Source organism: Mus musculus, chromosome 7 (genome assembly GCF_000001635.26).
Source record: "Mus musculus strain C57BL/6J chromosome 7, GRCm38.p6 C57BL/6J".
NCBI lineage: Eukaryota > Metazoa > Chordata > Mammalia > Rodentia > Muridae > Mus > Mus musculus.
This window is the reverse complement of record NC_000073.6, coordinates 117,641,132-117,668,467: the sequence shown is the minus strand read 5'-3', so window position 1 is coordinate 117,668,467 and position 27,336 is coordinate 117,641,132. Positions and strand designations below refer to the sequence as shown.

Sequence of the window (27,336 nt, the reverse complement as noted above, 5' to 3'; positions counted from 1 at the left end):
CACGAAGGAGAATTGAAGCTCAGGCTCTGTAATGCTTTACCCTGTTCCTGTTACCATTTGTGACAGCCTTGGAAGAGGCTGATCAGGACAGATGGCAAGTTGGCAGTCACATGTCTGGGGACCTTGGCTGCTTCACATCGAAAGGCTATCCTGAACCTCTGGTTTTCAGAGAAAACAGCTTACAGAGTGGCAACAGGAACCTTGGAAGCCTCCCCTGTCTCCGCCTCCCTGGGAAGGCCGGGAGCAGGGCTTCTAGCAGCTCGATACTTTTAGCACGGGCACAGGGTTTCCCAGCCACAGAAACTAAGAGATAAATGGAAGGGCTGGGATGGCGATCCCACCCTGGGTCAGGGCAGTGCTTGTCAAACTGGCTTAAACAGAGCCCTTGGGTTCAGAAGAGGTACCTTAGAGATGCCCTTGGCAAAGGACTACCTGGAGGGCTGAGTTTTGAGAAGGAACCTCACACAACCTCAGCTTCAACCAGAGCAGCCTGGACTTCATCTTGGTCTTGCACTTCCACCCCGACCGTGCCGAGTCAACAAAGTTCTGCCGCTCAAAATAAAAGTTTAAAACTCACTTGTAGGGGTGCAGGCCATCGGAGGGGGAGAACAGGAGCCTGCAGGACTGAGCGACAACTGGTAGAGGGAGACCACTGTAGCTCCGGGACTGGGTCACCTAGCCCAGAGACCAGCTTCACAAATACAGGCTGACTTCTCTCTGGCCTCCAAACCCTCTCTCTCCACTGTCCTACAGTCGGCCGAGGTCCTTATACAAAAGGAATTCCCCCTCCCTCATATAAGATCAGGGGCCAGGGTTGAGGCTGCATCGGTCCCCTGTGGCCAGTGCTACCTGAGCCGTCCGTCAGGTTTGACTGCACCCAGCTCTGACTTGGGATCAGGGCTGAAGGAACTCCAGGCTGTTTGGCTGCAGGTCTGCATGACTGGGCAGGCGGTGGGGCCTGTGGTGCAGATGTCCATGGCAGTCCAAGTCCCACCCACCAGCGAGTCCAGCCAGGCTTCTAGCGCTGTCCCGGTGAAGGCTGCATTCTTCCGGGCCTGTTCGACTTGGGCAGGATTGATGTGCAGGCTGAGGACTGGGTTCAGGCTCTGGAAACTCTGCTCCATGTAGGCACTGCGAGGTGGCCCATTGTGCAGCTTCAAAGCCTCCTCTGAAAGCCAAAGGGAACACCGATGTGTTTAGAAGAGTCGCCAACCAGGCATCTACTTACTGTGAACCAGAGCCGCGGTGCACACTGGGCATCAGCTCACTGAATTCACATGACGGTCTCATGTGTGCAAGGCATGGCACACTTACTTACTGACACATACTTATGGATCATCTTCAGTGGTCCAGACATTTATTGATTCAACAAGACATTCTTTAAAGATGTATGTATTATTCTTAAGTGTTTTCTTTATCTCTGTGTGTATGTTTGTGTGTGTGCAATTGTGAATATGTGCATGTGTGTGAAGGTCTCCGTCCGCCATGTAGGTGCTAGGGCAAATGCCTTTAGCCACTGAGTCATCTCAATACCTTATACCTTATTATTATCATTGAGACAGACCTTTTACTGAACCCACAGCTCATCTGTCCAGTTAGGCTGTTGGTGGTGAGCTCCAGGGATCTGCACGCTCAGCGCCCAGCACTGGGGTCACAGGTGCGTGTCCACACCTGGCTTTGTATGTGGATGTTCAGGTTGCACACTCAAGTCCCTGTGCTTGATGATCAGTGTGTTACAGACTCCAGTACCTCCCCAGTCCCTCAACACTTAATTTTTAGCATCTACTTTCTACTAAACCTCTCTGATCTGGAAGGCAAGCAGTGATTTATTTCTTGGACACAGATACGCTAAACAAAGCAACAAAGGTTCTGTTCTAGATGAGCCGGAGAGTCAGAGAGGTGATGCTGCAGTGGTGTTCAAAATACATCAGTTTCAGAGTGGAGCGAGATGGACAAAGGAAAGGAAAGAGACAGTTGGGAAATGAAGGTCATTGCAAACAGGGATAAGGGCGATGAAGGGGTTAAACAGGGGGCTGAGCCCAGCACCGGGTAAGCCTTTAGCCAAAGCTAGCCCATCCTCTGATTTTTACCAAGTTTCATAGGAGCCCAGTTATGCCTGCTTGCTGATGTATTCTCCGTGGCTGCTCTGACACTCTAGCGGATGTCTGTAGTGGAGACAGAGGTAACATTTTTTCCTGAAAAGCTGAAAATAGACTGGACCAGAAAAGAAATTCCTCCCGACACATAATAATCAGAACATCAAATGCACTAAATAAAGATAGAATACTAAAAGCAGTAAGGGAAAAAGGTCAAGTAACATATAAAGGCAAGCCTATCAGAATTACACCAGATTTTTCACCAGAGACTATGAAAGCCAGAAGAGCCTGGACAGATGTTATACAGACACTAAGAGAACACAAACTGCAGCCCAGGCTACTATACCCAGCCAAACTCTCAATTATCATAGAGGGAGAAACCAAGGTATTCCACGACAAAACCAAATTCACGCATTATCTCTCCACGAATCCAGCCCTTCAAAGGATAATAACAGAAAAAAACCAATACAAGAACGGGAACAACGCCCTAGAAAAAACAAGAAGGTAATCCCTCAACAAACCTAAAAGAAGACAGCCACAAGAACAGAATGCCACCTTTAACAACTAAAATAACAGGAAGCAACAATTACTTTTCCTTAATATCTCTTAACATCAATGGTCTCAACTCGCCAATAAAAAGACATAGACTAACAAACTGGCTACACAAACAAGACCCAACATTTTGCTGCTTACAGGAAACTCATCTCAGAGAAAAAGATAGACACTACCTCAGAATGAAAGGCTGGAAAACAATTTTCCAAGCAAATGGTATGAAGAAACAAGCAGGAGTAGCCATCCTAATATCTGATAAGATTGACTTCCAACCCAAAGTCATCAAAAAAGACAAGGAGGGACACTTCATTCTCATCAAAGGTAAAATCCTCCAAGAGGAACTCTCAATTCTGAATATCTATGCTCCAAATACAAGAGCAGCCACATTCACTAAAGAAACTTTAGTAAAGCTCAAAGCACACATTGCGCCTCACACAATAATAGTGGGAGACTTCAACACACCACTTTCACCAATGGACAGATCATGGAAACAGAAACTAAACAGGGACACACTGAAACTAATAGAAGTGATGAAACAAATGGATCTGACAGATATCTACAGAACATTTTATCCTAAAACAAAAGGATATACCTTCTTCTCAGCACCTCATGGTACCTTCTCCAAAATTGACCACATAATAGGTCACAAATCAGGCCTCAACAGATTCAAAAATATTGAAATTGTCCCATGTATCCTATCAGATCACCATGCACTAAGGCTGATCTTCAATAACAAAATAAATAACAGAAAGCCAACATTCACATGGAAACTGAACAACACTCTTCTCAATGATACCTTGGTCAAGGAAGGAATAAAGAAAGAAATTAAAGACTTTTTAGAGTTTAATGAAAATGAAGCCACAACGTACCCAAACCTTTGGGACACAATGAAAGCATTTCTAAGAGGGAAACTCATAGCTATGAGTGCCTTCAAGAAAAAACGGGAGAGAGCACATACTAGCAGCTTGACAACACATCTAAAAGCTCTAGAAAAAAAGGAAGCAAATTCACCCAAGAGGAGTAGACGGCAGGAAATAATCAAACTCAGGGGTGAAATCAACCAAGTGGAAACAAGAAGAACTATTCAAAGAATTAACCAAACGAGGAGTTGGTTCTTTGAGAAAATCAACAAGATAGATAAACCCTTAGCTAGACTCACTAAAGGGCACAGGGACAAAATCCTAATTAACAAAATCAGAAATGAAAAGGGAGACATAACAACAGATCCTGAAGAAATCCAAAACACCATCAGATCCTTCTACAAAAGGCTATACTCAACAAAACTGGAAAACCTGGACGAAATGGACAAATTTCTGGACAGATACCAGGTACCAAAGTTGAATCAGGATCAAGTTGACCTTCTAAACAGTCCCATATCCCCTAAAGAAATAGAAGCAGTTATTAATAGTCTCCCAGCCAAAAAAAGCCCAGGACCAGACGGGTTTAGTGCAGAGTTCTATCAGACCTTCAAAGAAGATCTAACTCCAGTTCTGCACAAACTTTTTCACAAGATAGAAGTAGAAGGTATTCTACCCAACTCATTTTATGAAGCCACTATTACTCTGATACCTAAACCACAGAAAGATCCAACAAAGATAGAGAACTTCAGACCAATTTCTCTTATGAACATCGATGCAAAAATCCTCAATAAAATTCTCGCTAACCGAATCCAAGAACACATTAAAGCAATCATCCATCCTGACCAAGTAGGTTTTATTCCAGGGATGCAGGGATGGTTTAATATACGAAAATCCATCAATGTAATCCATTATATAAACAAACTCAAAGACAAAAACCACATGATCATCTCGTTAGATGCAGAAAAAGCATTTGACAAGATCCAACACCCATTCATGATAAAAGTTCTGGAAAGATCAGGAATTCAAGGCCAATACCTAAACATGATAAAAGCAATCTACAGCAAACCAGTAGCCAACATCAAAGTAAATGGAGAGAAGCTGGAAACAATCCCACTAAAATCAGGGACTAGACAAGGCTGCCCACTTTCTCCCTACCTTTTCAACATAGTACTTGAAGTATTAGCCAGAGCAATTCGACAACAAAAGGAGATCAAGGGGATACAAATTGGAAAAGAGGAAGTCAAAATATCACTTTTTGCAGATGATATGATAGTATATATAAGTGACCCTAAAAATTCCAACAGAGAACTCCTAAACCTGATAAACAGCTTCGGTGAAGTAGCTGGATATAAAATTAACTCAAACAAGTCAATGGCCTTTCTCTACACAAAGAATAAACAGGCTGAGAAAGAAATTAGGGAAACAACACCCTTCTCAATAGCCACAAATAATATAAAATATCTCGGCGTGACTCTAACGAAGGAAGTGAAAGATCTGTATGATAAAAACTTCAAATCTCTGAAGAAAGAAATTAAAGAAGATCTCAGAAGATGGAAAGATCTCCCATGCTCATGGATTGGCAGGACCAACATTGTAAAAATGGCTATCTTGCCAAAAGCAATCTACAGATTCAATGCAATCCCCATTAAAATTCCAACTCAATTCTTCAACGAATTAGAAGGAGCAATTTGCAAATTCATCTGGAATAACAAAAAACCGAGGATAGCAAAAACTCTTCTCAAGGATAAAAGAACCTCTGGTGGAATCACCATGCCTGACCTAAAGCTTTACTACAGAGCAATTGTGATAAAAACTGCATGGTACTGGTATAGAGACAGACAAGTGGACCAATGGAATAGAATTGAAGACCCAGAAATGAACCCACACACCTATGGTCACTTGATCTTCGACAAGGGAGCCAAAACCATCCAGTGGAAGAAAGACAGCATTTTCAACAATTGGTGCTGGCACAACTGGTTGTTATCATGTAGAAGAATGCGAATCGATCCATACTTATCTCCTTGTACTAAGGTCAAATCTAAGTGGATCAAGGATCTTCACATAAAACCAGAGACACTGAAACTTATAGAGGAGAAAGTGGGGAAAAGCCTTGAAGATATGGGCACAGGGGAAAAATTCCTGAACAGAACAGCAATGGCTTGTGCTGTAAGATCGAGAATTGACAAATGGGACCTAATGAAACTCCAAAGTTTCTGCAAGGCAAAAGACACTGTCTATAAGACAAAAAGACCACCAACAGACTGGGAAAGGATCTTTACCTATCCTAAATCAGATAGGGGACTAATATCCAACATATATAAAGAACTCAAGAAGGTGGACCTCAGAAAATCAAATAACCCCCTTAAAAAATGGGGCTCAGAACTGAACAAAGAATTCTCACCTGAGGAATACCGAATGGCAGAGAAGCACCTGAAAAAATGTTCAACATCCTTAATCATCAGGGAAATGCAAATCAAAACAACCCTGAGATTCCACCTCACACCAGTCAGAATGGATAAGATCAAAAATTCAGGTGACAGCAGATGCTGGCGAGGATGTGGAGAAAGAGGAACACTCCTCCATTGTTGGTGGGATTGCAGGCTTGTACAACCACTCTGGAAATCAGTCTGGCGGTTCCTCAGAAAATTGGACATAGTACTACCGGAGGATCCAGCAATACCTCTCCTGGGCATATATCCAGAAGAAGCCCCAACTGGTAAGAAGGACACATGCTCCACTATGTTCATAGCAGCCTTATTTATAATAGCCAGAAACTGGAAAGAACCCAGATGCCCCTCAACAGAGGAATGGATACAGAAAATGTGGTACATCTACACAATGGAGTACTACTCAGCTATTAAAAAGAATGAATTTATGAAATTCCTAGCCAAATGGATGGACCTGGAGGGCATCATCCTGAGTGAGGTAACACAATCACAAAGGAACTCACACAATATGTACTCACTGATAAGTGGATACTAGCCCAAAACCTAGGATACCCACGATATAAGATACAATTTCCTAAACACATGAAACTCAAGAAAAATGAAGACTGAAGTGTGGACACTATGCCCCTCCTTAGAAGTGGGAACAAAACACCCATGGAAGGAGTTACAGAAACAAAGTATGGAGCTGAGATGAAAGGATGGACCATGTAGAGACTGCCATATCCAGGGATCCACCCCATAATCAGCTTCCAAATGCTGACACCATTGCATACACTAGCAAGATTTTACTGAAAGGACCCAGATGTAGCTGTCTCTTGTGAGACTATGCCGGGGCCTAGCAAACACAGAAGTGGATGCTCACAGTCAGCTAATGGATGGATCACAGGGCTCCCAATGGAGGAGCTAGAGAAAGTACCCAAGGAGCTAAAGGGATCTTCAACCCTATAGGTGGAACAACATTATGAACTAACCAGTACCCCTGAGCTCTTGACTCTAGCTGCATATGTATCAAAAGATGGCCTAGTCGGCCATCACTGGAAAGAGAGGCCCATTGGACACGCAGACTTTGTGTGCCCCGGTACAGGGGAACGCCAGGGCCAAAGGGGGGGAGTGGGTGGGTAGGGGAGTGGGGGTGGGTGGGTAAGGGGGACTTTTGGTATAGCATTGGAAATGTAAATGAGCTAAATACCTAATAAAAAATGGAAAAAAAAAAAAAGAAAATAAAAAATACTTTTAAGTTTATACTGCCATAAATTAATAAAGAAAGAACAATAGTTCCAATTTTGTTAGAATTTCAGTTAGCAAATGCAAAAGTGATGGGAAAACCATAAAGTTCTCATTTGGCAAATACCACAGTAGCCATAATGTTGTACAGAAGTCACCGATAGATGTAAATATCTGTGAACAAAAGTATATAAGTCACAAAATATTCAAATTGGCTAAGTGTATCACCAAAAAAAAAAAAAAAAAAAAAAAAAAAGCTGAAAATATTCACTACTTATCATTTATGGGAAGTGTTTGCTCTGCTCTGGCGTGGAGAGCAGTCTGGGGTGGGCAGGGAAGACTTTCCTGAGGAGGCATCATTGGAATGAAGTGTTGATTGACGTGTATAAGGCCAGAGAGGAGAATCCCAGGTAGAGGGAACAGAAATGTGAAGCCTCATTGCCAAATCACACAAGTAGGGACGTTGGAGCCAGAACATGAATCCAAGGCCACAGAGCCTGCAGAGTGGCTCAGTTCTGGGCTGCCAAGGGACTGCTGTGACCTTGAGAAGCTGCAGGTTCTTGCTTCCTGGCAGCCTGGTCCCAAGCATAGCATGTGAACTCAGCACTACAAAGTGGTCCCTGGAAGCCTGCTATGGGCCAGAGTGGGTTGGGCCACCCTCCTAACGGCTCTGTCTGCTTGATCATGTCCTGGTCGCCAGCCTTTCTGCCTGTGGGAGCTAGTTGGGCCAACTGGTCTCAGTACCCAAGTCCCACATACGTGGTGTGTGACTTCTGACTTGTGCCCCAGTTTTCTCTGATGGCCCCTCTCATCTTACCAGTGAGTCCTCACCCGCCATGCTGTGCCCCCTGTGTAACTCTGAGGTTGATGCAGTGACTCCTAATGCTCTGCCTATGGTGCTGAAGCTAAGTTCTCCACTACAACAAACCAACCAAACACGCCTATTGGGTTGGTTTTTCTCCTGTTCATTTTCTAGGTGAGGAAACAGATGCTATAGTCAGTTCGATCCCAAGTGACTCCAAAGCCATGCTGTCCACCATGATGCTCTATGCAGATTCAATAATCAGCTCACAGCTAAAGTGGAGTTGCTATCTTTCCATCTTGGTACCAGCATTCTGAAACCTTGTTGTCCCCATATGGCAAATGTAGGCACTCAACCTGGCTCCAGTTAGTTAGATCTACAGGAGGCTGGCTACAAGTTCACATAGTTTGAAATCAAATCAAGGGACACACAAGAGGACGGTTGAGTTTCCTTGGGGCTAAAGGGAGGAACGTGCATATTGTAAGCATTTGGGGGTGTAGGAGACAAGCAAGGTGTATCCTATTTGAAAAGGATCTGATTCTTGGTCAAATGAAATTTCAACAAGTCAGGTTTTGACCATAGGCACGATACTGGAAGGCAGGGTTGGTAGCACCAACACTATGTGCAGGAGAAAAGGGCCTTCTGTCTTTGCTGCATGTCCTAATTGCTCTATGAGTCTCTTTGTGCTTCTACCCTGCAGAGGTAGGAGGAGGTGATTGAGAGATTCCCAGGCTGACAAACGGTGGGGCAATTCAAAGCAAGAGGAACAGCTAACAGACATTGAAATATTGGGAGCAAAATACTGTGGCTGATACAGAAAAAAAAAAAAGCCATAGCACTTTATGAGAAAAGAGGTTAATGTGGGAAACAGCACCACGGCATCAGCTCGGATGCTTGCCTCCATAATTAAATTTTCCTCAATTCCACCTCATCAGACTTCTTAGATTACCAGGGACGCATCAATAGTAAATTACTCAAGATGAATCATTTCACAAATTGCATTACTCCCACCTCAGTGTTCCTTGTCTCATTAACAAATACAATTACTGCCAACAGGGGACCTGCTTCCCTAGAGTACTTCTGACCCAAGGTCTTTCTGGGGATGCTGGGAGCAGCTCCCACCTTCTTGGAAATCACAGGAGAAAATATTGGAGAGATCACGACCACCAGCAGGATCCTGCACTCCTTTTGTGGGGTGGGTGGATTTAGAGCATCCTTTGTCCTGTCCCAGAGCTGTACCTGACACAGGGAGGATGTGTGGCTCCAGTCCCTCTTCTTCACACTTGCCTTTTAGGTCTTTAAGGATGTGAAAAGATGCTCGTGAAGGGACACTTGAAGATACTAAGTAGGTGGGCTGTGTCTTGGCTAATTCTGGAGCAGAGGCCCAGACTTTAAGAAGACACCAGGTGTCTAGGTATTTGCTTGTTCAGCACAAAGACTCAGCAGAAGCTGCCAGGATTCAAGCCAAGACCTTTTTTTCCAGGACTGTAGGCACCCATCCCACATCTGTGTCTTCCTGGGATGTGTTATCAGTATGGCACTTGGTATCTGCCAAGTGGGAATGCTTCCCACTTAGCAGGACTGTCATGTGTATCTAGCTCCTGGGCTTGTGTTGTGTAACATGCAGACGGACAGTCCAGATACTCTCTGTAACTCAGGGCAGTTCCTGGGGAAAACTGTGCATGCTGGTCAGGTCTACGTAGCTTTTATCGTCATCATCTCTTAAGCAACGTACCACAGCTGTGTGTATGCATTCATATTGTATTAGGCATCATGAGCCATTTAGAAATGATTTACAGTGAAAGGGAGAATGGCATATGCAAATGCCATGCTCTTAAGGAACTAATACACCTGCAGTTTTTATAATCAAGAAAGACCCTGGAACCAATTCTCCATAGGCACCAAGGGGTGGTTGTACTAGGAAACTCAGGAATCCTGTTTCTATGAGTCTGTCTGGGAGTGGGAACATACAGTTTTATTTTCCAGAATCTTCCTTTTAGCACTTTCTGCCACAAAGCCATCATCAAACAACAGAAGGTACTGTGTCCAGAAAGGAACAGCCTGTGGTTTGAATGGTGGAATTTCTCTAGCTGGCAGCTTCCATGCACCGACTTAGAAGGCTACAAAAGCCTGCTTGGTACAGAATGTACCACAGCATCCAAAGTCTGGCTCTGTGCTTAGGACACAGGCTTGTGCTTATGGTTTAACACCGTCAAAGGTGTTAGAAAGAAGTGCTCAGGCAGGCTGGCCGAAGTGGTAAGCCCCGAAGGGCAAGAATTTAGCCAAAAGAGATGTTATTGACAAATGGAAGTCTATGAAAAAATAGAAACCCAAGTGTAAATCTGGAATAAAAACAAGGTAGCCATTAGGGGCTCGGTCTCTGTCTCTCTGGACTCTGTGCTCACAGGAAGCAAAGGCCAGCAGCCTCCTTCGTTCTCTTAGCTTCCTGCTCCCATGTGGATCCCGAAATAGTTAAGATATTGTTGACTTTTTCCTGGTTTTGAACCTTAAATGAAGTAATCCTAAGCATGGCTTATTCTGTGATCAGTTTTCCTCATCCAGCGTGTTTTCCAGTTGCATGGCACTGATCTTGATTGCTGTCTCTAGGACACAGGACGCGACTGTGCACACCGACCACACACTGTGCTTTTGAGTGGGCAACTTGTAGCTTGTTTGTGGTTTTGTGTGCTATGAACAATTCTGCTACAATTCCTGCCTCTGTCTCTTCCACAGGCCTACTCCTGAATGTGGGATTTCTGTGGTAGGTGTGTGTATGCACTATGAGGAGAAGGGCGTCACCTGTCCCACAAACGCAGCCTATATACTGAGCCCTCAGGAGCCTTGGATAGATGTCCATGCATCTCTGACCTGCCCTGTGGCACTGACTGACCATCACAGGCACACATTTATTTCCCATTCTGGAACCTCTTTTTGCTTGTAATTTTCATTATTGCCTCTCATTATTAATGAGGGTGAGGTTTTTTGTTGTTACTTTTGCTTTAAATTATACATATGTGGGAAATTCATTTTTTCCTCTTTATTTTGTTCTCATTTTTTCTTCCTTATTTCTCTCTCTGTTATAGCTGCCAATGGCACTCATCGTCTTCAGGGGCTAAATGGTTTTGATTTCTGAGACAGCATTTCTGAGTCAGTCTCTGTCCTGACTGTTGGAGTCTGCCACTAAAGCCCAAAGCAGACATAGGTACTGTGTCCACAAGTGCCCATGGCCATGTTCCCTGTAAGATTTTTTTTAAAAATAAAGACCAGAAATGCCCATAGTTAACTGGGGCTCATAGTTTGCCAAACTCTTATTTATGGGATTATTTTTTAGTATATTTTGGGGAGCAAACATCTTCCACCAGTGTACGGTTTGTCCTTTTTACTTAGGGTATCACATATTCTATGAGCAGAATTGCATCAGTAATTATCATTTTCCAAACAGCCAAGAAGCCATGTTAAAACTCAGTGTGTGTCTAGGATTAGTACCCAGCTTGTCTTAAATATGAACAGAGCCTTGTGGCAGTCCAGTGGGCCAGCAGCTGATAAACACCCACACAGATGGCACTGCCTCTGTGTACAAGGAGGAAATGAGCCAGCTCTATAGGGTAAACAAGTAGGGAAAAAACCCAATTGGGGAAGCTTTGCTCTCTGCAAGGCAGCCTCATGTGTCATGTTGGGCATGGGGTCCCAGGGCTCCATGGGATGGACCCTCTCCTCCTCAGGGACCCTGAGAGCACTCACCTGGTTTGATGGGCTGCTTGTTGGAAAAGGTCAAAGGTGCCACAAGGAATTTGGTCTCTGCCACTGGCACCCAGTGATGGAGAATCTTCACTGTCCAGACCCCAGGCCTCAGAGGCAGATTCAAAGGGGGCTTGTAGTGTGTGAATTCCGCAGTGGACTCAATCAGGATATCATAGGTGGCTGCAATGACGTTGACAGGATCCACCCAAATAACAGTCACGGTCACATTGGGCCCCTTTCCCCATTTCTGCATCCCCACCGGCTCATCCATGGGCCCCAAAAGACCACCAAAGTTCCGGAACAGCCTCTCCTTGGCATCCCAGTCAGTGCCAACCTGAAACAAGAGAATAAATCTTCAGAACAGAGTCTTAGGAAAGTCTAGGATCTTGCTTGGGTGGTTGTGCATACCCATTTCTCCCATGAGGAGGCTGAGGCTCCAAGTCACCTAGGACTCACGTTACACAGATGGTAAACAGAAGACATGGAACTCTTGACCAGATTGCGACTCCCACTCAAAAGTTTCCACTAAACCAGCATCCCCCTGTGCCAAAGCCATGCTGTGTGCTTTGACTCAAAACCCCCAAACTCTTGCATTGAATGCAAGTGTGAATGGACATCACCCTGTACGCCATTCCAAGCAACGCTCAGTGAGACTGGGTTTTTCTTGGGTCTCTAGTTTTACAAATAGCACTCTAAATTTAGTGTGTTCCTTCTGAATAAGGATGGAGCCCTGGCTTTGGAGCAACCTATCGGAAGCTTGGAAACAGAGCCCAGCAACCCGTACCACTGCAGCATAGGGATCCAACTTTGTCTTCTTCAAAGCATTCTGCTCTGGACTGCAGTGATGCGGCACATCCCACATCCTCTATTCCTCACACCAGCTGGGTAGCTGGGTGGCAAATCCCTTGGCTTTCCTCCTTCCACTTTGTCACCTTTAAGCTACTATGCATTTGGGAATCTGGAGTGGTCACATTGTGCCTCACTGCTCAGGGCTTCTTACTGTCCCTGGGTCTAAGCCAACCCCTCACTATGGTCCTCAGGCTTTTCCTCACTCCACCACCACCTACCTATCCCATTCTGTATGCTCCTTCCTTCAGCCATTCTAACTTACCAAGCCACACCCTCCCTGTCCTGAACCATGCTCCCTGCCTGGAATGTCCTACCTTCTCATACTTTTGCATAGCCAGCTCTTATCTGAAAGGTCTCCTTAGGGCTATCTGAAACCTCAATATTTCCCTTCCCATCACCATAATGTAGGCCCTGTGAGAAGAGCCTGCTATGTGTTAATCACAACTCTTTCATGGTTCCTACAAGAGAAATGAACACATAGTAGGTGTTCAGGCAATGTTTTCTCAATAAGTAAGTGAATTGCTTGACAAAAAGTGAATTAGCCAAATAGAACCTTGGTACCCAGCTGTGCTGAGATGAGGGGAGTCTTCTTAGTAAAAAGAAGAGGGGGTGGATGCTCTCCAAGAGGGGTGACTTACTGAAGTCATGCACATAAGCATGCTGGGGAAGAGGCAGATACTGAACACAACAGAAAGCTGGTGCTGTGTGTGAGAGTGTGCATGCAGGTTGAGGTGATAGTGTGGCTGCACAACTCTTGAGAAGTCTCTGTATATGCACAGCAAATGGTAGCTGATTTTCTTTCTCCAAGGATTTGTTTGGAATTACCATGCAGATGCTTCACCTTGGACACACAGTTCCACAGTCAACACTGAAGAGCCAGGCATGAGGTGAAGCATCTGCTGTACCTGCCTGCTCATGTGATATTCTCATCTGGGAAGGGGAGAACTTTGCCACTCTCCTCACTGTGCAGATGAAACTGATGCTCAGAGTCAGTAACTAGCTGTGGGAGTCCAGGAACTCTATTAATAGCAGTCAAATATTGTCTGTCTGTCTGTCTGTCTGTCTGTCTGTCTGTCTGTCTGTCCGTCCATCCATCTATTTATCATCTCCTGTCAATATGCACTACCTATAAATTATTTATTTCACAGTATCTATTTCTCATGAAACAATCTCTCATGTATATATTATCTGTGTATCATCAACCAGAAAATCCATCCATCCATCATCCATCCATCCATCCACCCCTTCCATTATGTCTAAGTATCTGTGTACTACTCTATCATTCATTGGTCATTCTGTTTGTCTGTGTATCTATCCATCCATCCGTCTACCTAGCTAGCTAGCTCGAAGTTGAACACATATTTAATGATCAGGGTTGAGCAGAAGGGTTTCTCAGGATATCCACACTCTGGACACCTGCCCTTGTAACATTACTAACAGAAAGGAAGAATGGTTACAAAGCCACGCTGAGGTCTTACAGAATGAATTCATAACTGATCAGGGAACTCTCCAGAGCATTGTTCTTGTGTTTCCTAAAGGAATGGAGGTGGGCAGTTACGTTGAAATTGTATTCTTAAACAAAGTGACTTGAGCTGGAGAGTGTAAATTATCTTGTAAAAACTAGGGTCTTCTCTTAAACTGAGGGGCATGAAGAGTGTCTCCTGGTCCCTACCCAAAGCATGGGGAGAGGAGATCACCCTCACATAGAGTCTCCTTACTGTCACATCTGTCATGTCTGTTATCTTTCACTTGGCCTTAGTGTGGGAGCCTGCAATCATTTATTGCACAATGGGCTATTGCAGAAACTTAAATAAATGTTCAAGTTCAAGCATACCATACTGTTTCCCAGGCCCTAACCCTGTCACCTTCAACCATGATCTCCTCTAGTCTCCAGCTTATTTATCGTGACCTTCACACTGGCCTTGGTCATCATCTCATTCACCATGTCCAGTCAAAATGGCCTTGCTTCTCCTTTAGCATGCCAAGCTCCTTCCAAGAATCTCATGGCATTTGTCAATGCTCTGTCTTCCACTCAGAATGTTCTAGATCCCATGGGTGATATGGTCCTTTTTTTTTAAAACAAGTTTCAGCTTGAACCTGAGCTCTTTTAAGAAGTCTTTAAGAAGAAGAAGAGGGGGAGGAGGAGAAGAAGAAGAAGAAGAAGAAGAAGAAGAAGAAGAAGAAGAAGAAGAAGAAGAAGAAGAAGAAGAAGAAGAAGAAGAAGAAGTAAAAGAAGAAGATGGAGAAGAAGAAGAAGAAGAAGAAGAAGAAGAAGAAGAAGAAGAAGAAGAAGAAGAAGAAGAAGAAGAAGAAGAAGAAGATGGAGAAGAAGAAGAAGAAGAAGAAGAAGAAGAAGAAGAAGAAGAAGAACAACAACAACAACAACAACAACAACAACAACAACGACAACAACAAGAAGGGACCATCTGATCACCAGCCTAAGCAAGCACAGGAATGAATTTCATCTTTTCTGCAGTATTTGTCATTAGCTGAACTAGTTTTCTTCACTCATTACTTGTCTGCCTGTCCCATCAGAATTTAGTCCTATCCTAAGTTCAAGTTCAAGTATACCTTGTCTGGTTCACTACTGTCTCTCATGAATCTAGCATATTGTGGGTCCTTGGTGAGCATCCCTTTCTCCAATCAATGTCATGGGCTATCTATCATGCTAGAGAAATCTAAATTGACCATCCATTACTATGTAAGATTCTGAGACCATGCTAATATCAAGTGTATCCTTAACAGTTTGTAAGTGGCCCTGTAAGTCTTTCCTCTTCCTCTTCACCTTTGTTATTAACTAAGCATGTCTAGAAAAGTTCTGTGACAAGGTTAAGGCCTCTGCTTCCTGAATCTGCATTGCTGATGGAGATCTTGGTCACAAGGACTGCAGGACCCATAGTGAAAATACTCACAAATTACTAACCATGCTGTGGCCAACATCTCTTGTCACTGCCAGAGGTACCCAGTGACCTACCAGCAGGCTGATAAACAGGGAAAGGCCAGACACAAGGCATTCATCTCTTTAATGGGACATTAATGTCTTCAATGGGCTGCTTGGGCCCCTAGAACAGAATCCAACTGGAGCAGCATCTAATTGCCCTGCTGACTCTTGTAATTTATGGAGCTGGCTGCCATAGCAGCTCAGAGGCAGTCAATCCCCATGGAACCTTTTTTTAAAAACACGAGTTTACAAGACTCTCACCCATGTTTGTTTGACAGGGGAAATCTATTCAGTCATGGGGCAGAACAGAAAGACAGGCCTACAGGGAGTGGAGAAGGACCAGCAAGGACGTGTGGGCAGGTGCAGTTCCTCTCTTCAGACTCCTAGACCCTCAGGTTCCTGCATATCAAGTCACTCTTCATCCTTGACCTGGCACTCCAACTTATTTGTCACAATGCCCAAGCTCAATCACACCTCCTCTTCCTTCCAGCATTTCCCAGCCCCAGGGGCAGTCATATTTATTCAACAGAATTCACCATCCACTAATGGCATGGCTCTTTTACTAATGACAGTGTGCAGAGGATGCAGCAGTGAGTGATAGTAGGGGTCCAGTATATAAGCCAGACATGTTCATAAATCATCAAGATAACATTATAAGGTAAATTCTAAAAGAGACAATTAAGGAAGTAGCAGGTATATAATGTTGCTACTGAGACACAGGGCAGAGGAGGGGGGTAGCCAGGGAAAGTGTCTTTGAAAGTGGCATTTGGATTTAGATCAGAATGACTAAAAAACAAAAGATTTCAAAATATAGAACAACCTGTGAAAAAGCACTCTAGGTATAGGGACATGACAAACTTCAGTCAAGAACAAGGACATCTTGTTTGACAAAGATACAGGAACTGTGAGCAAGAAATAGCACGGTATTGGACAAGGCTAGAAAGGCAAACAGCAACCAGGTCATGTGGGCTCTTCTGGACATTGTAGACAAAGAAAGCTGATGTTATTGTGAATAGAGGGAACAACATTCTATGAATCCATACATCCCATGCTAGCCCACTCATCCATTTCTGCACACTTCTGTCTACTTATCTACCCATCTAGCTATCCACCCATCCATTATCCAACCAAACTTCTGTATATCTTTTCATACATCTACCTATTATTCTATATGTCATATCCATCCATCCATCCATCCATCCATCCATCCATCCATCCATCCATCCTTCCATCCATCTGTCATCAATCCATCCATCATCAATCCATCTTGTTGCTTACACGTATATCCATTTACATGTCTATCCATTTGTCATCCATTGGTCCATCTATGCATCTGTATGTCCATCCATCTACTCATCTCCATCATTATCCATCCTACTGCCTACATTTCTATCCTTAATCTGTCTGCCCATCTGTCATCCATGAGTCCATATGTCCATTAACACACCCACCTCTACTCCCATGCCTCCATCCATTGGTTCAACAGTTCATCTAATTAACAATCAGCTCCATCATCCCATCTTTCTATTCATTCATTTACATGGCCACCAGCCCACCTACTCCTAAAGGATAGGAGCTAGTCCCTGTGTTAGGAACAAGGGGAAAATAACAGCACAAAACAAGGCATGGTATTTGTGGCCAGTGAGACGTGGAATCAATTCTGTGGGTTTTTTTTTTTTTTTTTTTTTGGTTTGGTTTGGTTTTTAATGTCTTAGCAGTTACTTAGAAAATAATTGGACGTCCGTAAGTCCCACTTACCCAATCCATAAAATGGCACTAATGCCCTGACTTTATGAAGAAGCTATCTTGTTCCTGGTTCATTACTATAACAGGCTTAGAAGAAATCAATGGTTGAGAAGCAAAATTAAGAGAAGAAATTTTACCCAAAAACAATAGACCATGCTTCTAAGCTGATTCTGTTCAAAGATGTTGACACTTCATTACATCTCTGTTTGGGTTGTTCATGATGCTGGTTACAGTTTATGGGGCCGGAAAACTGTCTCCAGGAACAGACTATGCTCATCTTTAAGGCTCTGCAGATATCCTCCTCCTCCATTTCCAGCCCTAAGTGTCAGGTGAAGCACGGAGCCTGGCAAGAGAGCTAGCTGCAAGAGACAATTATGACAGACACTGCTTGGCCTCTTACCTCAGAAAACTGAAGCCTTCCAAAGTCACTGGGGGGACTTGCGACCTTGAAGACTTTCTTTGGCATCATCCATGTCTCCAGTGTCTCCAGTTTGCTCACAGCAAGGTTGGTCACGTGATGCTTGATCAGAAAGCCCTGGAATCGGTCAGCAAGGAAGTAGAGATGGACAGAAGCTGGGTGGCCCATTGGGTAGTACCTGAGAACAGGGGACCAGGCTGTGAGATGTGTAGTGTTACTGTGAGGCTCCACAATCCACAGTGGTCTAGAGCAGCCCCCATTTAGCCTGTCATAATCTGCATCAGTCTGAAAGCTGCTATCCATGAACCTAGGGTCTTAACGGCTGCAAATTGTTACTTTTTTAAAACAAGAGTGATAAGTATAAAACATGGTGACTATAGGAAAGTACAATAAAGAAAAGAAAGCTCTGCTTTCGATGCCTCTCCCCATAGATGATAACACCAATTCACAGATAGCTACGGAGTCCTCTGGTGCTGGGTACCAGAGAGTGAGACGATGTCTGGTGCCTTTTCCTGTAGCTTCATTTTCTATGCCCATAATTGCATGCATGTTACCTAGTGGGCTGGCTAACACTGTGTGTGTAGGTTCATGTGCATGGGTATGGAGGATAACTGGAACCACAGATGTCATTCCTTAGGTGTCTTCCACCTTGTTTTTAGAGGCAGGTTCTATCACTCACCTGCAGTTTGTCCAGTGGGCTAGACTAGCTGACCAGCGAGCCCGAGGAGCCTGCCTCTTTCTACCTCCCTAGTGCTGGGATAACAAAGCACCTGCCACCATGCCTTGCTTTTTAAATGTGGGTTCTAGGGTACATGTTCTCATGCTCACGTGGCAGGTACGTTACTGATAGAACCGTCTCCACAGCCCCATGTACATTGCGTAGCTGGAATCGTAGTCTATATGCCAGGCTCTTGCTCCATTGGACTTCCTGCACACTCTCACATGTCTCTGAAAATAAGAAATTGTGTGTGTCTGTGCAGATGAGAGTGTGTCATTCTATTTTATAGAACCAGTGATCTATTGATGGGTAATAATATTGTAACATATCTTTCATTCTTTTGGAATTCATGTTCATTCACACCCACACACGTACACCTAAAAAACTCTTTAAATCTGGTACCTAAGTTTATCAGGAGTACTGATTTATCTTCTTGCTGTTCTCTTCCTCAGGTGGGTGTCGATGAACCCACATTGTTTTTTCTTTTTCTAAAAATTACTGCCAACACACACGTGCAAACACCCAGCCTCCCATGCAAAGCTTGTTTTACGTTGTATGCCTCTGGTCCGCACAGGTTGGCTGGCTAGGTAGGGCCCGAAAACAGCACAGGAGAGGAGGAAGTGGGGAGCAGAGGACAGAAGGGAAGAGGGAGCCACAGAGACCAGAAACTCTCCACTTGCAAAATAAAAAGCTGTTGCTTCTGCAGTGTGTAAATTGCACGGCACTAAGAGGCTGCAGCGGCTCCCTAATAACAGCGTTCCACAAATCACTGTCCCCTCTCTGCTAACTGCAGGCTTCCCTCTGCTTCCGATCTGGAGTTTTAAGTCTTTATGTCCAATTAGAATGGCTGGGGAGACCTCCTTCCCGTGTTGACGAGCCTCTCGAAATCACTGCCTTGTTACCGGGATGCCTCTGGGGCTCTGCAGAAAGAGCCTGCATTGACTTCAGATGGCTGGGTCTTCCCTGCCCATGCTGGCACACTTTTGGTGTGACTATGGTGGGTGGGAAGCCTAGGACGCTGTGCTGTTGCAGTTGCTTGGCTGTCTGGCAGTGCTTTTTTAGGTGATGGAAGGATTGGGTACCTGTGCTGACCAACGTGGTAGCCACCAGCAACTGCTGAGCCCTTGAAATGTGGGCATCATTTTTAATGCTAGATCACTCGTTTTTAAATTTTACTTGTGTATGTGTGATACACATATGTGTGTGCATGTGTGAATATATTTATGTGTGTGTGTGTGTGTGTGTGTGTGTGTATAGGCCAAAGGTGATGGAAGGTATCTTTCTCTATAACTTCTCAACTTACTTTTTGAGACAGTGTCTCTCACTAAACCCAGAGCTCGCCAATTAGATAGATTGGCTGGCCAGTGAAGCCTGGTACTTCCATCTGCCTCCCAGTGCTATGACTAACAATGCATGCTGCCTCACTTGGCTTTTTTGTGGTTGCTGGGAATTTGAACTCTGGTTTTCATGCTTGAGTAGCAAGCATTTTACCCACTAAACCAGTTTCTTAGCTGCTTCTCCTCTTCTTCCTCCTTCTCTTCCTCCTCCTCCTCCCCCCCCCCCCCTTCTTTTTTCTTTTCAGACAGAGACTCATGCATCCCAGGAGGGCAACCGACTTAATCCATAGTTGAACATGGCCTTGAAATCCTGACTTTTTTTTTTGGTCTCCACTTCCACATGCTAGTATTATAGGTGTGTGCCACCATGCTTGGCTTAATTTTAGTTCATTTAAATGAAAATGGTCATTTGTGACACTTGGACCCCTTGATATAGCTATGGAAGTCTGTGTTCACCTGCATGGGTGTCCCCAAAGCCCCATGTTTTCAGTATCTCTTTGCACTGTTGAGAAAGAGTCTATTTTCTGCCTCCTGGCCAATAGCGAGTAGAGAGGTGCCATTGCAGCCAGTTCTAATCCAGCCTTGTTTGGGTCACCATGAAAGAATGTTTGGGCTAGCCTGCGGGAAGATGATGAGCGTAACAGATGAGCGTCATCAAAGTTGTCCTAGCCCACACTATCGTGGTTCAGCCGAGAGTTCCCAGCTGAGAACTGTAGTTCTGGCATGCTGACCTGCAGCTGGCTGAAGACACAGGAAAGAGGCAGGTCCAGACTAGGAAGGGAGGTGGCCTAGCTGATTCACACACCCACACTAAGGAAAGATTATAAATCCCCCACCTGGGTTTATTTGTTATGAGGTATCATTACAGCAGTCCACATGTAATACACCTATAGTGTTTGTTTTGTAAGGTGGGTGTGACAGAGGAGTGTGTGCTCTCTGAGAGGCACAGGAGAAAGTATGTCAACCATACTGAGTGTTGCTGCATGTCAAGAACATGGGCCAGTAAAGGATTGCTATTGGAGCAATCTGTAGTTTATTACTTACCTTTCCTTGCTTTCTTCTGGGTGTGTGCTTGTGCGTTTCTCTGCATGTTTTCAGATGACTGTGTATATGTGGAGGGTGTTGGGGAGTGTGTGCAGAGTGTGCCCGTGGAGGTCACTCTTGGGTACTGTGGTGGTTTGAATATGCTTGACCCATGGAAGTGGCACTGTTAGATGGTATGGCCTTATTGGAGGAGGTGTGGCCTTGTTAGAGGAAGTGTGTCACTGTGGAGGCGGGGCTATGCGGTCTCATATACATGCTCAAGTCTGGTCAGTGTAACACAGTTCCTTTCTGCTACCTGAGGATCAAGATGGAGAACTTTTCCTCCAGCATCATGTCTGCCTGCCTGTTTCCATGCTTCTCACCATGATGATAATGGACTGGACCTCTGAAACTATAAGCCAGCCCCAATGAAATACTTTCTTTATAAGAGGTTGCCTTGATCATACTGTCTCTTCACAGCAATCAAACTCTAACTAAGGCAGGCACCTTCTGCTTTTTATTTGAGATGAGGTCTCTTTTTGGCCTGGAACTTTGCCAGTTAGGCTAGGCTAGCTGACTTATGAGCCTCCAGGATCCATCTCTCCTACTCCCTCTCACCACTGCTAGGATTATAAGCAGGTGTTACAGTGCAGGCTGGGGATCCAAACTCAGCCTTCACGTTTGTGAGACAAGAGATTTCCCCACTGAGCCATCTCCATCAAAGCTTCTGTTGTATGGCTCCACCTTCTTCTGCTCTGCTGAGCACTGCCAGAGGCTTCCCAAGCCTCCATGGAGGCTCTACAGGAATCTCTTCACTGTAGTCAACCTTGTTGCCTCCTTACGAGCCACAGGCTCTTAATACTTGCTGCTAAACTCAAACCTCTTACCTGGATTGAAAAGCTGTCCTTCTCAGCTTGATTTGTTCCCCTAAGCCCAAACCTACCACTTGTTGGCCACTGGTACCTTATTTTGGGCTCCTGAGTGTGCTGAGTTCAGATGTGCCTCAGGGCCTTTGCACAGGACATTCTCTCTGCTGGGGATGTTCCTCTTTTCTAGTGAGTATATGGTGAGCTATGTCTTGCCTTTACACTTAATGAGAACTATCTCACAACTCAGCAAAACATCTATCAATATTTTTCCTCTCTCTCCCTCCCTTTACCCCCTTTCTCTTGTGTATTTGTGTGCGTGTATGCGCGCACAAGCATGCACATGCACACACTTAGGAACTGTGTGTCTTCACACTAGAATCTGCAGGTAAGGACCTTGGGGTCAGGTCTGTCTGGGTCAGAGGTGAATGTTCCGTGCCTAACAAAGAGTCTGGTACACAGTAGGTATTCAAGCAGTGATTGCGGATGAGTGATAAGCTCTAGCTTTGTGCTTTTAAAGTACATCTGAGAACCATGTAACCCAAGGTGTAACACAAGGCCCTCTGCACCTTACAGTCATATTATTCCATCTCTAAGTAATGACAACAGCAACTTCACCAAGAAAAGGGAGATGGCCAAGAGGCAGTGCAATAATTTAAAGAATTCACTGGGAATGCCCAAGGTATGTTTCTCCCATCCCTTATTTAAATAAAGTGAGCTTTGGGAAAATAGAGCAACATACAGTTTTGGGTTTCTAGTTGCCTTGGAAAAGCAGATGATTTGATAGTCAACCTCAAGTTGACATCTTAACCACATTGGGCAAGAGTTGAGCCTGGAACCACAAGTGGTCTAGGCTGGAATGCACAGTGCCTGCCTCATGCAGGGCTCATCCTGACTTGCAGGTGCATGGACCTCAGGCAGTCTCTGTTAGTGTGAACAACGCCCCCTGTGGGACTCACACCAACTCACAAGTAGTAGTATTTGCTGGAGCCTGAGTTAAGGTTTTGTAGTAACATTATTGGCATCTCAATCCCTACATGGTGGATCAGAAGTAGCTTCTATTTTCTTGTTCTCCTATGTTTGAATCTGCTATATCACACATTTCTGCAAAAGAACATGCATTACTTTATAATGAGAAACTGAATCAATAAGCACTGTTTTACGAAAGGTTGCACCACAGCCTAGAACTACACAGAGTGCATGAACTGCCCAGATCCGGTGAAAGGCACTTGCTATTTCCCTAGATGCCCCACGGGTAGCAATTCATTCTCCTCGGCCTTTTCGGGATAAGGGTCCTTTGTCCTGATTTATTCCCAGTCTCCGATTCATAAATACATGGGTTTGCCCATGGCAAGGCACAATAGCTCCATCACAATAAAAAATGAAGGAGAAAAGCCAAAGGATTCTGGGCCTGAGGCAACTAGATGGCTTGCTTCGTTTCAAAGCAAGTACCAGGAGGAAGTTTCAACAACCCTAAATAAATCGGGAGTGTCTCTTGGAATTTCCTATAAGATCATTTATCTTATAGGTTTTAGGAGGCTCGTGATTAAGCTGGAAGGACAGTTGCTGGCCAAGTTTGGGACACTGTGCTCTGCATCAGTGGTTTCAAGATTGATACTCTTCCCACAGACTGGACAGGGGGAAAGATATTCACTGACATTGATACTAGGTGGTACAACCACATGTGATGGGCCTGTTGGAGGTGATGTCCCTTAGGCTTGGGAGAGAGGTGGGGGTGTCTGGACTCTCTGACCCCAGAGAGGGGTTGGGTAAAAGCTCATTTGGTAAAAGTGCTTGCTATGTAAGTGTGAAGATCTGAGTTCAGATCCCGAGTAGCCACATAAAGAGCAAAAACTGTGGCATGTGCCTGTAGTGCCAGCACTGGGGGCGGTAGAGGGAGGAGGAGCCTGGGGTTGCTGGCCAGTTTTGCTGAATCAGTGAGCGACAAGTTCAGTGAGAGACTCTTCCTAAATCTCATGCATGCACACACACACACACACACACACACACACACACACACAGAGAGAGAGAGAGAGAGAGAGAGAGAGAGAACTGCAAAGGCGGCTCAGCAGTAAGGGCTCACAGGATGCTCTTGTAGATGGTGCTAGCTCAGTTCTCAGCACACAGAATGGGTAGCTCAGACCTGTCTAATAACTCTAGCTAAACTCCAGGACGCCTGACGCCTTCTTCTGGCCTCCATGGCTATCCATACTCTCTCACACACTTTAAAAAAAATGTGAAAGAAAGTGAGGTGATGGGTGTTGGAGGAGGGCATGTGCTGTTGGTCTGTGGCCCCCACAGTTACATGAATGTACACACATGCATACACTGTAACACACACACAAGCTTCTTACAGTGTGGGACCTGATGGCCCTAATGACTGGGAAAGCTAGACTCTGCAGTGATGGGACAGTAAATAAAGAGCCACAATGAGACAGCAGTGAGAGGGGCAGCTAACCAGATACTATCCCAACCAGAACACTCACGGCTAACCATTGTGATACCTTATCCAGGGCTGCTAGGGTACCAGAATCATGTGCAAGCTACTGACCACTCAGCATGTTAAGTACTATTCAAGTGAGGATGATAATATACACTCCAGAGGTGGCTGTGAGCACTTCCTTTTCATCTTATATATGAAGAAACTGAGGGTTGGACAATCTGGCTTTGCTCAAAGTCAGATATAATGGTGTCTATCTGTGATCTTGGCATGTGGGAACTGAGGCTGGAGGATTACCATGAGCTTAAGGTCAGTCTGGGCGACAAAGTATGATACTGTTTGCAAAAGAAGAAAAGAAAGGAAGACAGGCCAATGGGAAAGAAAGAAAGAAAGAAAGAAAGAAAGAAAGAAAGAAAGGAAGGAAGGAAGGAAGGAAGGAAGGAAGGAAGGAAGGAAGGAAGGAAGGAAGGAAGGAAGGAAGGGGGAGAACATTTAAGTAGCATAAACAATGACTATGATTAGGGTCAATATTACAGCCTGCGTTTGGAGGATAAAGATAAGAGGCATAGCATAGAGAGAGTCACGTGGTGATAAGGAGGAGCGGGGAGAGGAGAGCATGATGTTAGCATCTTGTTCTGCCTGAGACCCAGCCCAGCACCTGGCTCACCTGCAGCTGTTCTCCCCATCCGTGTGTAGGGATGACTCAGCTCTTCGAAGACCCAGACGGATGAAGGAATGGTACAGGGTGAGGGCTACATCGCTGAGGGTGTGGATGCCATCTGGTTCATCGTAGACATTCTCCCAGTAGGAGCGGAGGCCCGGGGTGCCCGCAGGATAGTTCCCGTACAGGTAAGAGTCCAGCTGCCCAATGATCTCCTGGTTCACTATGGCTTCGAACTTTCGGGCAAAGAAGGTGGGCCGGGCTGTCTGCTGTGCTCAGGAGAGAAAAAAACCCTAAGTTTTATTATCAAGAAATGGGGGCTGTCTTCATCCTACATCCTGCAAGGAGAGGCAAGGCACTGCAATAAACCTGCCAGCTTCAAACTCCAGCCCTGGGACTCCATGACCTGTTTTCAACTTTATCCTCTACAAAATGGGTCATACTGAGAGTGGATGATGTTGGTATCTGTAAGGCATCAAAGCATGGTGGGCATTTAGGACACAGCACTCAAATGACCCTGAAATAAATTGAACCGTGGGTGTTCAGTGCTAGCGTTGGCTCCCAGCTTTTTGGCAAAGGTCACAGATAAACATCCCAGGGCGAATGTATTTTCTTTGGCTGGAAGAATGCTTTAAAATCAAATTCACTGGCAATGTTTACAAAGCGCAAGATTCATGGAAACAAATGTGGCTTCCTTTTCAATAGTGGCTGTTGTGGGAAAACACGGGTCACATTCTGAGGTGGCCATAGTAGGTAAAATGGAATGGCAGCCCATCCCTTTGGACAAAAACACAGGCTCTTCTTCCTGCCATTGCCCTAGTGTCCCCTAGCATCTTAGCTGATTTGTGGGCTCACAGGGGACACTCCAGGGGGCGACACTTCATACTCTCCAGGTGCTGGGAGCATGGCAGTCTACACAGTTTGTCAAGTGGCTCCAAAGAAAAACCCAGTCGCTCACATATGAGACTCCACCTTGTCTATGACCCTTCCTCTCTTTTATCCTAAGATTATCCTTTGTCTTAGTTCATCTGGAATCAGGAAGACAGATCTGCTAGATAACCATTTTACAATAGAAATAAAAAAGTCCTGTTCAACCAGCAGCTGTTTCCTTAGTGCCAATGAGACTCCATACAACCTATCCCAGGGTAGTGACTGGCTGGACCATGCTCTGAGCAAGACTTCTAACATGCAAACCCACAGCTCTCACCTTTTCTCTACTCAGTCAACAACCCTGGGGATGACATTCAGAGATGTAAGTCCTAAATGAAGCTCCTGGCTGATTTTGTTTGCCGTGTGAAATGAGAACTCGTGGAAATGGGTCCAAGAGGGAGAAGGGTTTGCCCTCAGATAGAAAGCAAATCAGTGGCCAATCCAGGGTGAAGACTTAGGGTTGAAAGTCAAAGATACGATATGCCTTGACTAGGGGGAGACAGCTCAGCTAGGGAGGTGTTTGCTCTGCAAGCATGAGCATCTGAGTTGGAGTGCAAAAACGCTGGGCAAGTGATGTGTGCTGTACTCCCAGGGCTGAGAGATAGAGACAGGTAGATCCTTGGGACTTGCTGGCCAGCCAGCCTAGTGAAATCTGGGAATTCTGGGTTTACTGAGAGACCCTGTTTCATGGAGAGTGTTGTTAAAATACTGCCTCTAGGGAGACTTATCTACTCCTTCTTCAAAAGACCTCAATGTCAAACCAAAGTTCAGTTAAAGCAGTGCTCGTCTTGGGAACCACTGAGTTTCCTAGGCTTACATACAGAGCATGGGGAAGGGTTCAGGGCAGGAGCGTGGAGGACCAGGGAGCACCTAGAAGGTCTGCACCAAGCAGAGCTGAGGGCTCCATAGCTGTACAGATGAAGCCTCTTCCTGCCAAGCATCCCAGCTTGTATACTCTGTCCCCTTCCTGAGAACCCTGCAGCCATGAGCAACTAGGACAGGACAGCAGGCTAGATACTCAGATCCAATTGTGCTGCTGATCCCACCTCTGCAGTACTGTCAACAGTCCACAGGCCACACCATGATGGACGTTTGCAAGTAGGCTCAGCTGATCTCACGAAGATGGAGACTGTTTTGCCTAAAGGTCTGAGCTCTACAGCAGACTGTCCAGAGAAACAATTGATGAAGCTGGTCTCTATGTACACACACACACACTCACATGTGCACACAAGCACATTCATGCACACAATGTACAGATCTAAAAAACAAAACACAAAGCACCTGGCATCTGTAAGCATTATGCTATTTCTTTTTTTTTTTTTTAATTAGGTATTTAACTCATTTACATTTCCAATGCTATACCAAAAGTCCCCCATATCCACCCACCCCCGCTATTTCTAAGGCATGGCTTCACAAACATCTTCAGTGGAGGGCCAAAGAGTAAATAGTTAAAGCCCTGCAACTTCTCAACTATGAAGCAAAGGTACAGCCAGAGGCAAAACCGTAAACGAGCTATGGAGGCTGCATTCCAACAGCTTCGTTTATAAGAGTAGGCTGGGCTGACTCTGGTCAGGGAGCTGTGGTGTGCTGACCCACAGGCTGGCACTGTACAAAGAGATAAAGCCCAGCCAGCCCTGTCCCTTGAGGAGTTCACTCTGGCCAACTATTGCTGCGTATCAGACATG

At 45.0% G+C, this 27,336-nt stretch overlaps 1 protein-coding gene across 1 annotated transcript in view; it reads right to left on the bottom strand.

Annotated features, from left to right (window-relative positions):
• Positions 1-837: 837 nt before the first annotated feature.
• The window catches only part of Xylt1 (xylosyltransferase 1), a 286,652-nt gene continuing 260,153 nt past the window's right edge, over positions 838-27,336 (bottom strand). Inside the window, exons 9-12 of the mRNA NM_175645.3 lie at positions 24,728-24,990; positions 17,659-17,854; positions 11,723-12,056; positions 838-1,168 (exon numbers count right to left, since the gene is read on the bottom strand). Of these exons, the coding sequence (NP_783576.2) occupies positions 846-1,168; positions 11,723-12,056; positions 17,659-17,854; positions 24,728-24,990 (1,116 nt within the window). The 3' untranslated portion in view covers positions 838-845. The remainder of the gene's footprint in view (positions 1,169-11,722; positions 12,057-17,658; positions 17,855-24,727; positions 24,991-27,336) is intronic.